This window comes from Coregonus lavaretus, assembly GCF_964263955.1.
Source record: "Coregonus lavaretus genome assembly, contig: HAP1_SCAFFOLD_1121, whole genome shotgun sequence".
Taxonomy (NCBI): Eukaryota; Metazoa; Chordata; class Actinopteri; order Salmoniformes; family Salmonidae; genus Coregonus; species Coregonus lavaretus.
In genome coordinates this window covers 61,678-76,182 of record NW_028157848.1, presented here as the reverse complement: position 1 = coordinate 76,182, position 14,505 = coordinate 61,678, and the positions used below count along the sequence as shown (strand labels likewise).

At 42.4% G+C, this 14,505-nt stretch overlaps 1 protein-coding gene across 1 annotated transcript in view; it reads right to left on the bottom strand.

Annotated features, from left to right (window-relative positions):
- LOC311124809 (phosphatidylinositol-3-phosphatase SAC1-A-like) overlaps positions 1 to 12,999 on the bottom strand; it is a 30,867-nt gene extending 17,868 nt beyond the window's left edge. The window contains exons 1-4 of the mRNA XM_084198905.1: positions 12,940 to 12,999; positions 6,249 to 6,346; positions 5,394 to 5,468; positions 4,615 to 4,742 (exon numbers count right to left, since the gene is read on the bottom strand). Coding sequence (XP_084055031.1) covers positions 4,615 to 4,742; positions 5,394 to 5,468; positions 6,249 to 6,346; positions 12,940 to 12,968 — 330 coding nt within the window. The 5' untranslated portion in view covers positions 12,969 to 12,999. The remainder of the gene's footprint in view (positions 1 to 4,614; positions 4,743 to 5,393; positions 5,469 to 6,248; positions 6,347 to 12,939) is intronic.
- Positions 13,000 to 14,505: the final 1,506 nt, after the last annotated feature.

Genomic DNA, 14,505 nt, shown 5'->3' with positions numbered 1-14,505 from the left:
TTTGGTATTTGTTTCATTAGTCCATTGATTTTTGCTTGTCAGTAATCAAGTATCCAAGAAATTATCCCCTAGACAAGACGGACATGAATGACTACAGCTATGACCACAATTTCTCCTTTCTACCAAAGTGTTGCACTTCTCAATGTGTCTTTCCGTGATCCCTCACGTCCCACCTGCTTGTCTCCTTCTCAACAGTATCGGAGGAGAAGGTCCAAGGTTCCTCCCCTCTTCTTTCAGTATGTCTCTATGCACACTCACAGGGTCCTACATAATCACATACTCACACACAAAGTCCATTTTCTCACTCGCACATAATATGCACATACATTTATACTGACTCTACACAACACACTCACATACAAGCTGCTGCTACTCTGTTTATCTTATATCCTGTTGCATAGTCAGTCACCTTACCCGTATACATACAGTGCATTCGGAAAGTATTCAAACCATTTTACTTTTTCCACATTTTGTTACGTTACAGCCTTGTTCTAAAATTGATTAAAATAATTGTTTTCCTCATCAATCTACACACAATACCCAATAATGTTAGCAAATTTCTTAAAACTTAAAAACAAATACCTTACTTACATAAGTATTCAGACCCTTTGCTATGAGACTCGAAATTGAGCTCAGGTGCATCCTGTTTCCATTGATCATCCTTGAGATGTTTCGACAACTTGATTGGAGTCCACCTGTGGTAAATTCTATTGATTGGACATGATTTGGAAAGGCACACACCGGTCTATATAAGGTCCCACAGTTGACAGTGCATGTCAGAGCAAAAACAAGCCATGAGGTCTAAGGAATTGTCCGTAGAGCTTCGAGACAGGATTGTGTCGAGGCACAGATCTGGGGAAAGGTACCAAATCATTTCTGCAGCATTGAAGGTCCCCAAGAACACAGTGGCCTCCATCCTTCTTAAATTGAAGAAGTTTGGAACCACCAAGACTCTTCCTAGAGCTGGCCGCCCGGCCAAACTGAGCAATTGGGGAGAAGGACCTTGGTCAGGGAGGTGACCAAGAACCCGATGATCACTCTGACAGAGCTCCAGAGTTCCTCTGTGGAGATGGGAGAACCTTCCAGAAGAACAACCATCTCTGCAGCACTCCAATCAGGCCTTTATGGTAGAGCGGCCAGACGGAAGCCACTCCTCAGTAAAATACACATGACAGCCTGCTTGGAGTTTACCAAAAGGCAACTAAAGACTCTCAGACCATGAGAAACAAGATTATCTGGTCTGATGAAACCAACATTGAACTCATTGGCCTGAATTCCAAGCGTCACGTCTGGAGGAAACCTGGTACCATCCCTACGGTGAAGCATGGTGGTGGCAGCATCATGCTGTGGGGATGTTTTTCAGCGACAGGGACTGGGAGACTAGTCAGGATCGAGGGAAAGATGAACGGAGCAAAGTACAGAGAGATCCTTGATGAAAACCTGCTCCAGAGCGCTCAGGACCTCAGACTGGGACGAAGGTTCACCTTCCAACAGCACAACGACCCTAAGCACACAGCCAAGACAACGCAGGAGTGGCTTCGGGACAAGTCTCTGAATGTCCTTGTGTGGCCCAGCCAGAGCCCGGCCTTGAACCCGATCGAACATCTCTGGAGAGACCTGAAAATAGCTGTGCAGCGACACTCCCCATCCAACAAGACAGAGCTTGAGAGGATCTGCAGAGAGGAATGGGAGAAACTCCCCAAATACAGGTGTGCCAAGCTTGTAGCGTCATACCCAAGAAGACTCGAGGTTGTAATCGCTGCCAAAGGTGCGGCAACAAAGTACTGAGTAAAGCGTCTGAATACTTAAAATGTCATATTACCATTTTCTTATTTTTATATACATTTGCAAACATTTCTAAAAACCTGTTTTTGCTCCAGACGTATTGTGTGTATATTGATGAGGGAAAAATGTAATCTATTTTAGAATAAGGCTGTAACGTAACAAAATGTGGAAAAAGTCAAGGGGTCTGAATACTTTCCGAATACACTGTATCTACCTCCATCACTCCAGTACCCCTGAACATGTAAATATGGTATTGGAACTGACTTTTTAAATATTTCCTGTATATTTCCTGTGTATTTCATATTTCTCGTGTTATTTTTTTTATAGTAATACATTGTTATTCATTATTGCATTGTTGTGTTTGCAAGAAAGGCATTTCACTGTACTTGAGCATTTGACATTAAAACTTGAAACGAAGGTCTTCTCCAATGTGTTTTGAAGAGAAGGAGAGGAGAGAGGATGCAAATGGGATTGACCCTATGCCTCCTCACTCACTACGAGGCTGCAGCTGCTTCCCTGCATTATGTCAGCACTTTATCAGCACTTTGTATCCTGTTTTTGCCAGTGAATGCAGTGTCTCTCTCCTCAAGATGACTGACGGCCAAATACATTAAAATTCAAGTCTTTTGTTCCAAATGGTGCCCTATTCCCTATATAGGGCATTACTTTTGGCCTCTGGTCAAAAGTAGTGCACAGTATAGGAAATAGGGTGCCATTTGGAATCACACATGGTTTCTAATACCTCCAAACTAAATTTCCACTCCACCCACGGCACTCATCGAAAACATGAAGTATTAAAACACCTGAGGCATTTTAGACCAAAACTTTCACTGATAATTCTAATAAGAAAATATATAAGTCTTTCTTTACGTATCAAGTAAAGAGTGTGTGACAACTTCCATTTTCCATAACAAAGGAAATTCACTGTGACCTTTAGTAAGCCGTGCTGTTAGCAAGCGTTGTTCTGACTGTGTGCATCTCTAAACAGATACAATGACTTGTGGTGCATCTCTAAACAGATACAATGACCTGTGGTGCATCTCTAAACAGATACAATGACTTGAGGTGCATCTCTAAACAGATACAATGACCTGTGGTGCATCTCTAAACAGATACAATGACCTGTGGTGCATCTCTAAACAGATACAATGACCTGTGGTGCATCTCTAAGGTGCATCTCTAAACAGATACAATGACCTGTGGTGCATCTCTAAACATATACAATGACTTGAGGTGCATCTCTAAACAGATACAATGACCTGTGGTGCATCTCTAAACAGATACAATGACCTGTGGTGCATCTCTAAACAGATACAATGACTTGTGGTGCATCTCTAAACAGATACAATGACTTGAGGTGCATCTCTAAACAGATACAATGACCTGTGGTGCATCTCTAAACAGATACAATGACCTGTGGTGCATCTCTAAACAGATACAATGACTTGAGGTTGCATCCCAAATTACACCCTATTCCCTTTATAGTGCACTACTTTTGCACATTTCCCAGTTACAGTAAAGCACTTAGTATCAAACATTGACTGCAGGATTTGTTTTAAATAAATGTTAACAATTTGAATATTTCTGAACACTGAAATGATAAGCCTGAAAGCCTGAAGGAATTGATTTCAAATTGGAATTTGTAGAATTCTTGGGGATAATATTGAATTGGGAATTGAATTCTTGGAATTTACTTAACATTGGATTTGACACTACTGTAGCTAGGTCCCCTCTAGTTCAAAGCTACTGTCTGTTAGCTACTGTAGCTAGGTCCCCTCTAGTTCAAAGCTACTGTCTGTTAGCTACTGTAGCTAGGTCCCCTAGTTCAAAGCTACTGTCTGTTAGCTACTGTAGCTAGGTCCCCTCTAGTTCAAAGCTACTGTCTGTTAGCTGTACTAACGCTACTGTAGCTAGGTCCTCTAGTTCAAAGCTACTGTCTGTTAGCTGTACTAACGCTACTGTAGCTAGGTCCCCTCTAGTTCAAAGCTACTGTCTGTTAGCTGTACTAACGCTACTGTAGCTAGGTCCTCTAGTTCAAAGCTACTGTCTGTTAGCTGTACTAACGCTACTGTAGCTAGGTCCCCTCTAGTTCAAAGCTACTGTCTGTTAGCTGTACTAACGCTACTGTAGCTAGGTCCTCTAGTTCAAAGCTACTGTATGTTAGCTACTGTAGCTAGGTCCCCTAGTTCAAAGCTACTGTCTGTTAGCTAAAGTTCAAAGCTACTGTCTGTTAGCTGTACTAACGCTACTGTAGCTAGGTCCTCTAGTTCAAAGCTACTGTCTGTTAGCTGTACCATAGCTACTGTAGCTAGGTCCTCTAGTTCAATGCTACTGTCTGTTAGCTAAAGTTCAAAGCTACTGTCTGTTAGCTGTACTAACGCTACTGTAGCTAGGTCCTCTAGGTCAAAGCTACTGTTTCCATGGCAGTGTGCTTTCCCTACTGCCTGTCAAACACTAGGATAGATTGAAAGGAGATTCTCCCTGCGTATTGACACAATGCAAAGTCACAGATATGGATGGATTGATAACAAGCAACAGCTATCAGTGAATAGATATCCTGTAACTAGGAAGAGTTTCAAACAGAACCAGCCGACTGAGTATTAGAATAGGAAGCGTAAAACTTCTGAAAATACGGTGCAGAACCCCGTGGTCTAGCGGTAACACTCCCGGCTAGTCACCACCCACCACAGACTGGGTTCAATCGCCACATCCACCCTTCCTACTGGTCTCTCATTTGCCTGTCTCCCCTTCTGTTTCCAACTGTAGTGTAAAAAAATATATATAAAAATAATATATATATCCCAAAAAGTGTATGAGTGTGTTTGTCACCTGGTTCTCAGTGAGGTGAAGCACCGTCTTTTTGTAAGAGATGACATCAAAATCCACTGCCTTCCACACAGCGTGACCCAGGAGGCTGCCCACATTCCTCTTCTTGGTAATGACGATCAGGTACATCCCTGTGAGCGGGGAAACCACAGTTAACGTCAGCCTGGTCAACACCCTATTTAAAACAGTAACGTGTTAGTTACAGGGGTACATCCTGTAGGGACAAGGTATTACGTTCCGATAATCTCCTTTCTCCCCAAGTGTTCACTTGTTCAATTCCCTTCACTGATTTGAAAAGGTAATTACTGGTATAAGAAATACGGTGGAAACTCCCTCTAGCGCAGGGGTGTCAAACTCAGATTGCCCTGGGGGTCGCATTCGGTCTTCAACGAGGTCCGGAGGGCCACACTTAAAACTGATTATATTTCCTCGCCGTACAAATTTGCTAAAAATAGTCATATATCCATCACTTTTGGTATTTGATGCTCCCTGACTGTCTAGCTTTCATTTCGGTGATTATTAGCGAGCTGTACACAGTCAATAAAATTCCTGAATGTAGGCCCATTATCATTTCTACACATAGTTAGTAGAAGAAAAAAACAAACACCCCTGCTCTAGCCCATGCCTCCACCAATCTGATGTTTTTAGATTTGCGGGAATTAGTGAACGATTCCACACTTCAGGAGAAAGGAGATATTGTTGGGACGCACCGAGTGGTAGGCCTACATCCTGTGTGACAAGGTAAGGACCAGTCCAGTGTTGTGTCAGGCTGTGGTGCCTACCTGCCACCAGGCGGATGGTCCCCATGATGCCACAGATGGGCCTGGTGTTGGCTGACGGAGGGACATCCTTCTTCCCTAAAGAAACAAGATACAGGATAAACACTCTCTAATCACAATGATTAACACACATCCAGCTACTGTATTGACCACACACACATCCAGCTACTGTATTGACCACACACACATCCAGCTACTGTATTGACCACACACATCCAGCTACTGTATTGACCACACACACATCCAGCTACTGTATTGACCACACACACATCCAGCTACTGTATTGACCACACACACATCCAGCTACTGTGTTGACCACACACACATCCAGCTACTGTATTGACCACACACACATCCAGCTACTGTATTGACCACACACATCCAGCTACTGTATTGACCACACACATCCAGCTACTGTATTGACCACACACATCCAGCTACTGTATTGACCATATACATCCAGCTACTGTATTGACCACACACATCTAGCTACTGTATTGACCACACATACATCCAGCTACTGTATTGACCACACACATCCAGCTACTGTATTGACCACATACATCCAGCTACTGTATTGACCACACACATCCAGCTACTGTACTGATCCACAATAGGTCATCTTCAGTTGTAGACCTAGATCTTTTGCTGAGCTAGACGGAGTGGTGCGCTAAACTTTGCCAGCACTTTATGCAGTTGTAGGTTTTAAGGGTACATTAATTATTCACAACTTCCGCACTTCAGGAACTCCATTAGGAAGCTATAAACCCTCTCTTGGAACCTACCTGAATTCATCCAATAACAAATGCTTGTTTTTTTGTTGCAAAACGTTTCGCTACGATGTGTACCGAGTCTTACCAGTCAGGGTCATCTCATTGGACACCCTGTCGATGGCCAGGACTGCATCGGCCCCGTCATCACAGGCCTCAATGTAGAACTTCTCTGGGGTAGTGTGCCTGTGGGAAGGGAATAATGGAGAGGTTCAAGTATGTGGCGGAGTAGGGTGAAGTTTCCCTTAGATGCTGATCTTGGGTCAGCCTGGAGCACGTTACGGAGAACGTCCAGTGACATGAAGAGCACACCGTAACAGAAAGGCTGTCTGCCGCCTGAGATGCAGCACATTACAGAGACGTGACAATCCTGAGGTTTATTACAGGGCAGACAGGCAGACCATGAACGTACGATAATGACAACTGAGCCGTTGTGGCCTTGAGCAACGCACTTAACCACCCACAAAGTAAAACACTGCACTGATAGGCTACGGTATAAAACACGTGGTCCGTCAACCCTCCATCTGGAGAGCTATAGTTGAAACCCGAGATGAATCTGTAAAGAGCACACTTCTCCAGCGTGCCAGTGGCCATCGAAGGTGAGCATTTGCCCACTGAAGTCGGTTACAACGCCCAACTCCAGTCAGGTCAAGACCCTGGTGAGGACGACGAGCAAGCTGAGGAGAATCCCTGAAACGGTTACCTGAAAGTAGAACTTCTTCGGTTGTGCAAACCCACAGTTTCATCAGCTGTCCGGGTGGCTGGTCTCAGACGATCCCGCAGGTGAAGAAGCCGGATGTGGAGGTCCTGGGCTGGTGTGGTTTCGCGTTGGTCTGCGGGTGTGAGGCCGGTTGGACGTACTGCCAAATTCTTTAAAACGACGTTGGAGGCGGCGTATGGTAGCGAAATGAACATTCAAATATCTGGCAACAGCTCTGGTGGACCTTCCTGTAGTCAGTATGCTAATTGGACGCTCCCTCAAAACTTGAGACATCTGTGGCATTGTGTTGTGTGACAAAACTGCAAATTTTAGAGTGGCCTTTTATTGTCCCCAGCACAAGGTGCACCTGTGTAAAGTACTTAAGTAAAAATACTTGAAAGTACTACTTTAGTCGTTTTTTGGGGTATCTGTACTTTACTATTTGACAAATTTTACTTTTACTTCACCACATTCCTAAAGAAAATGATGTACTTTTTACTCCATACATTTTCCCTGACACCAAAAAGTACCCTGTTACATTTTGAATGCTTAGCAGGACAGGAAAATGGTCTAATTCACACGCTTATCAAGAGAACATCCCTGATCATCCCTACTGCCTCTGATCTGGCGGACCCACTAAACACAAATGCTTTGTTTGTAATTTATGTCTGAGTGTTGGAGTGCGGCCATGGCTATCCGTAAAAAAATAAAACAAGAAAATGGTGCTGTCTGGTTTGCTTAATATAAGGAATTTGAAATGATTTATACTTTTACTTCTACTTTTGATACTTAAGCATATTTTAGCAATTACATTTACTTTTGATACTTAAGTATATTTAAAACCAAATACTTTTACTCAAGTAGGATTTTACTGGGTGACTTTCACTTTTACTTGAGTCATTTTCTATTAAGGTATCTTTACTTTTACTCAAGTATGACAATCGGGTACTTTTTACACCACTGGTAAAGATCATGCTGTTTAATCAGCTTCTTGATATGCCACAGCTGTCAGGTGGATGGATTATCTTGGCAAAGGAGAAATGCTCACTAACAGGGATGTAAACAGATTTGTGACCAACATTTGTGAGAAATAAGCTTTTTGTGCGTATAAAACATTTCTGGGATCTTTTATTTCAGCTCATGAAACATAGGACCAACACTTTACATGTTGCGTTTATATTTTTGTTCAGTATAGAAGCACTCCAACAGACGTGATCTAGAAGCACTCAAACAGACGTGATCTAGAAGCACTCCAACAGACTTGATCTAGAAGCACTCAAACAGACTTGATCTAGAAGCACTCAAACAGACATGATCTAGAAGCACTCCAACAGACGTGATCTAGAAGCACTCCAACAGACGTGATCTAGAAGCACTCCAACAGACGTGATCTAGAAGCACTCCAACAGACTTGATCTAGAAGCACTCAAACAGACATGATCTAGAAGCACTCAGACGTGATCTAGAAGCACTCAGACGTGATCTAGAAGCACTCAGACGTGATCTAGAAGCACTCAGACTTGATCTAGAAGCACTCCAACAGACATGATCTAGAAGCACTCCAACAGACGTGATCTAGAAGCACTCAAACAGACGTGATCTAGAAGCACTCCAACAGACTTGATCTAGAAGCACTCAAACAGACTTGATCTAGAAGCACTCAAACAGACATGATCTAGAAGCACTCCAACAGACGTGATCTAGAAGCACTCCAACAGACTTGATCTAGAAGCACTCAAACAGACATGATCTAGAAGCACTCAGACGTGATCTAGAAGCACTCAGACGTGATCTAGAAGCACTCAGACTTGATCTAGAAGCACTCCAACAGACATGATCTAGAAGCACTCAGACGTGATCTAGAAGCACTCAGACGTGATCTAGAAGCACTCCAACAGACATGATCTAGAAGCACTCAGACGTGATCTAGAAGCACTCAGACGTGATCTAGAAGCACTCCAACAGACGTGATCTAGAAGCACTCCAACAGACTTGATCTAGAAGCACTCCAACAGACTTGATCTAGAAGCACTCCAACAGACGTGATCTAGAAGCACTCCAACAGACGTGATCTAGAAGCACTCCAACAGACTTGATCTAGAAGCACTCAAACAGACGTGATCTAGAAGCACTCAAACAGACGTGATCTAGAAGCACTCCAACAGACATGATCTAGAAGCACTCAGACTTGATCTAGAAGCACTCCAACAGACGTGATCTAGAAGCACTCCAACAGACTTGATCTAGAAGCACTCCAACAGACGTGATCTAGAAGCACTCCAACAGACGTGATCTAGAAGCACTCCAACAGACATGATCTAGAAACACTCCAACAGACTTGATCTAGAAGCACTCAAACAGACTTGATCTAGAAGCACTCCAACAGACATGATCTAGAAGCACTCCAACAGACTTGATCTAGAAGCACTCCAACAGACGTGATCTAGAAGCACTCAAACAGACGTGATCTAGAAGCACTCCAACAGACGTGATCTAGAAGCACTCCAACAGACGTGATCTAGAAGCACTCCAACAGACGTGATCTAGAAGCACTCCAACAGACGTGATCTAGAAGCACTCAAACAGACGTGATCTAGAAGCACTCCAACAGACGTGATCTAGAAGCACTCCAACAGACGTGATCTAGAAGCACTCCAACAGACTTGATCTAGAAGCACTCCAACAGACGTGATCTAGAAGCACTCAAACAGACGTGATCTAGAAGCACTCAAACAGACGTGATCTAGAAGCACTCCAACAGACATGATCTAGAAGCACTCAGACTTGATCTAGAAGCACTCCAACAGACGTGATCTAGAAGCACTCCAACAGACTTGATCTAGAAGCACTCAAACAGACGTGATCTAGAAGCACTCAAACAGACGTGATCTAGAAGCACTCCAACAGACGTGATCTAGAAGCACTCAAACAGACTTGATCTAGAAGCACTCCAACAGACGTGATCTAGAAGCACTCAAACAGACATGATCTAGAAGCACTCAAACAGACGTGATCTAGAAGCACTCCAACAGATATGATCTAGAAGCACTCAGACTTGATCTAGAAGCACTCCAACAGACTTGATCTAGCTGATGTTGTAGCCTATATAATTTTTACATTTTAGTCATTTAGCAGACGCTCTTATCCAGAGCGACTTACAGGAGCAATTAGGGTTAAGTGCCTTGCTCAAGGGCACATAGACAGATTTTTCACCTAGTCGGCTCAGGGATTAGAACCAGCGACCTTTCGGTTACTGGCACAACGCTCTTGACCACTAAGCTACCTGCCGCTTAACAAGCGCTTTGAGATTCTGTATAATGAAAAGCATAATAAAACTTTAATTATAATAATTTTGTGTATAACGCAAACATTCAATTACTGGTATTATTATTATTATATTGTCTGCTTGCATAACTTGACGTGAAGTTGTGACTGAATTCAACAACCAAAAGTAGGTTAGACCCGGTTCATGGCCCATGGGTATTGCACTTGTCACATAGGCTTGGTTATTCTCAACGAGCTACCGGCGCCATCTCTGATTCATCAGCAGTCCTTTATGTTAATACATCTACTACTTGACTTGCCCCCATTTCCTTGGTTTGAGAACATGACAACTCAGTCAGGTATTCAGTTGCCCAATAGTTCTTGCAAAGGGTCACACACACTACAGCTGAGATGGCACATAGAACTGAGCTTACAGGACAACATTTCAACAAAGAAAAAGCAGAATTTGGGAGTGATAAAACCATAGCTCTGTTTGCCTGGACAGTTGTCTGGTCAAATTGTTATCATATGCTGCTTATCCATATGACTTGACTACCTGGTAGCAAACAAGCCAACCAGACAATAAAGTTTTTTTTTTGCAACAAGATGAGCTAATTAGCTGGCCACTAAACTGAAATGGTCATGCAACATTAAATGGGATTTCTTCAATCAGCTAGCTAGACAAATATATTGTTATATAGCTAGCTCAGGTTAAAGAGTAACTTTTATGAAAAACACTTTTTTTTCATGGAAAACCAGATGTTTTGTGCTTAGTTATAGTGAAACATGTCAATACTGGTCTTCATTTTGACAGTTTGTTGCAAAAGTGATATATTTTGGTATTTTAATAGTAAATGTAGCTCTTTTTGCCCGTAGCGGTTAAACTCTACCATTGAAATCGTGACGTAAAGGCACCTACATCATCTCAAGGGAGGGATTCAGTACGAAATAAACTCCCTTCTAGATGTGCTGGTGACAGTGCACCTTACTTGGCAAAGGTCTTGGTAAGTGGAGTGTGCCAATATATTTTGCATGATGGTTCCTTGACTACACTACTGATGTTACACAACATTCAAAAAAGGCACATTTCCACACATATCAAGAACAAAATCATGTAGGCTGAGGATGATACGTTTATATTCATAGCCATATCAATCGTAACAAGAAATAGATGACAATGGTGGTCGTGTCAACGCGTTGGGATTTTTTCCCAACCGCTGTCCGCTAAAACAGTTGGCTCATAGTTTAACGGTTGACAATTCTCATCCCACATCGGGCAGCAGCCTGGTCTCATAGACTAGACGTGACATAGTAAACGTAAATCCATGCCACTCGAATTAGTATGGTGTGTTACATTTGGTATGGTTAGTTAAGGCAGAAGGTTACATAAGGCAAAACCGTAAGGAGTGTGGTTGGTCGGGGTGGATGGGTGGGCGTATAACGCAAACATCTAGCAACCCCAAAGGTTGCGTGTTCGAATCTCATCACGGACAACTTTAGCAACTTTGAAACTAATTACTTTTTTAGCTACTTTGAAACTACTTAGGATGTTAGCTAACCCTTCCCCTAGCCCTTTAACCTAACTACTAACCTTAACCACTAATCTTAATCCCGCTAACGTTAGACACCTAGCTAACGTTGGCAACAACAAATTGGAATTCGTAACATATTTGATATTTTAGTCATTTAGCAGACGCTCTTATCCAGAGCGACTTAAATGAGTAATTAGGGTTAAGTGCCTTGTTCAAGGGTTCATCTAAATATTTTTCACCAAGCAGGTTCGGGATTCGAACCAGTGACCTTTCGGTTACTGGAAAAACGCTCTTAACAGCTAGGCCTCCTGCCGCCCCGTAACATATTGTACAAATTGCAATTCGTAAACATATCATACGAAATGGATGATGGACATTCACAAATTAATACATACCATACGAAATGTAACATACTGTATCATACTAAATGGACCATCTCGGATTTACGTACAGAATAATACTAAATGCTCTGAAAACAGGTTGGGGGCAGATAAAAAAAAACGTCTCCTTTTTTACAATATCCATCCTGTGCCCACACTTCTAATTCTGAAAAGTAAAAGCATACCTGTGAGAGGGGTCGCCCTGGTAGTAGTTGTAGGTTTTTATAGAGAACCCAAGACTAATCTGTGAGTTAATTTGACCATTGGAAAAAGAGATACTGGGTAAATACTGCACTGCGGGTTGGATTGAATTGAGCCCCTAATCTTCATTTTCGAGGTGATGATTGCACTTTTCTTCCCAACAGAATAACGCCATAAATGTGAATCCACATTTCAATGATTTGTTTTGCACCCTACGGGGGGATTAGAGTTTACACTGCAAGTGGCAATAGATGTCAAGAACTCGGCGCCTCACCACTGGGAGCCAACTGTTCAGAGACATATTTGCTCGTGATGCACATCATTTTATTATCAGAGCATGCCAGTAGATACTTCTGGTAAGTATGCTTTAGTGAGAAAGTGTTGGGATAAGGTACAACTACTCCCACCCACAACTTCTCAACTGAATGCATTTTTGAACATTTGAAGGGGTTCGGGAAATGCTGAAATTGGGGTTGAGAGTTACCCTTTAAGCAAGCTAAGCGAGTTCTACTAGACTGCATGACCATTGGTTGTTGCCTTGGCTAGCATTCACCAAGATAGCTGTTGACTTAACTAACATTCAGCAAGCCAGCTAGCTAATGTCAACCCGACTTTTGACAATCATGACAAATGTCGACCTGATATTCCTTATACTTGATTGGTGTCGTTTTAATACATTTAAAAGTGAAGAACAATACTTACAAATTGAACCTCTCGTAGGCAGTCGCCATCTTCACTTCTTGTAGCGAGCTGATCTTCTTCTTCTTCTATGATATAATGGCGGTCCGCAAACAAACGTTTCCCGTGCATGCCGCCACCTACTGTGCTGGAGTGTGTGGTCGATCATATGGTTTACAACGTTAGCTCCACATTTTCTAAATCCTCTTACCTAACTCAGTACTTCTGAGAAAATAAAAAAAAAGAACCCTACTAACTTCTAAAATACCCTTTGGAGGGCATATTAATGCCGGCCCTTGGGCTCAGAGTCCCATCTCTTCTGCCACACATCTATCAAAATAGCTGATCTTACATTTGGCCTCACCTCTATCCAGTGGAACATGAATATCAATTATATCTAGTTTTAAAGCCCTTTTGGCTATCTGGTCTACAATTTCATTCCCTTCCACACCCGAATGGGCTGGGATTAGGCCTGTGGCGTTCATTACATTTTGTCAGCCCGTGATTGTCAAGCAAATAACTGCCAGTCTCACGGTAATTGACTGTTAATTAACATAAACACATTTAGCATCTCCTGGCTTCCACGCATAGCCTACAGGCCACTAAAGCAGACCTTTGCAACATCTACATTTTAAAAAGTCTAATAAATATATGTAATATAGTCTACACCATCACAATAAATCCATTATTTATTTTAGACAGGTCTAAAGAAACATGATATGAAAAAAAAAAAAGTATATTTCAGAAGAACAGAATAGCATACTCTGAGTTGTTCTTATGTTAGGCCCTGATCTGGCTATGCCAAATGGCTGTGGGCTACACTAGTTCATTTAGCAGACAAGATTTGCTTAGAATTCCATGGCATTATTTTATTGTATGAAGAATACAATTGAACATAGCTGAATAAAATAGAAAGGATATTTTCTCCAAACGATTTGAGGGAGTGAGCACCTGCGGCTATTCTGTGTTGAGCAGTTAACAAAGAAACAGGTACTCCTATATGCTTAATTTAGAGTTATTTATGGAACTTTAGTTGTGATACAAATGCTGGGCTATATGTTTTGATTTTTAATACATTCTAAGGCTTCAAGATGCGACTCTAATGATGACTTGAAAAAAGTCACATGAAAGGCATGAGCTCTGCTTTGTTTTTTGCGCAGGCTGTACACACCTCATCAGTCTCTCATTCACAATTTAACAAGCACCTGATAATGCCTCGATTTTTCCCGGTGGCATCCCCTTTGTGTGGCCGTAATGCCCCCTAAAGAAATCCATGCTTTTCTTGGCCAGTGGCCATTGTGCCGGATTTAATCATTATAATTCCCTTCTCCTGGCTGCGTGCTCCGAAGCACCTCTCACTGACATGGCTCTCACAGTTAGCTCAATTCTTATTAGCCAATGCCCGTCACGTGATCAGGTCTTTCTCACAGGCTACAAGTGAAGACCGACACATCGGGGATGCAACTGCGCCCGTCCTAATTCTGAGGCGTATATTGACGATATTGGAAGAACTGTCCACATTTACTTTTCATCAGCCAACAAGATGAGTCGGCCTAACGAACAGCAAAAGCACTAGCCTATGTCAATCTG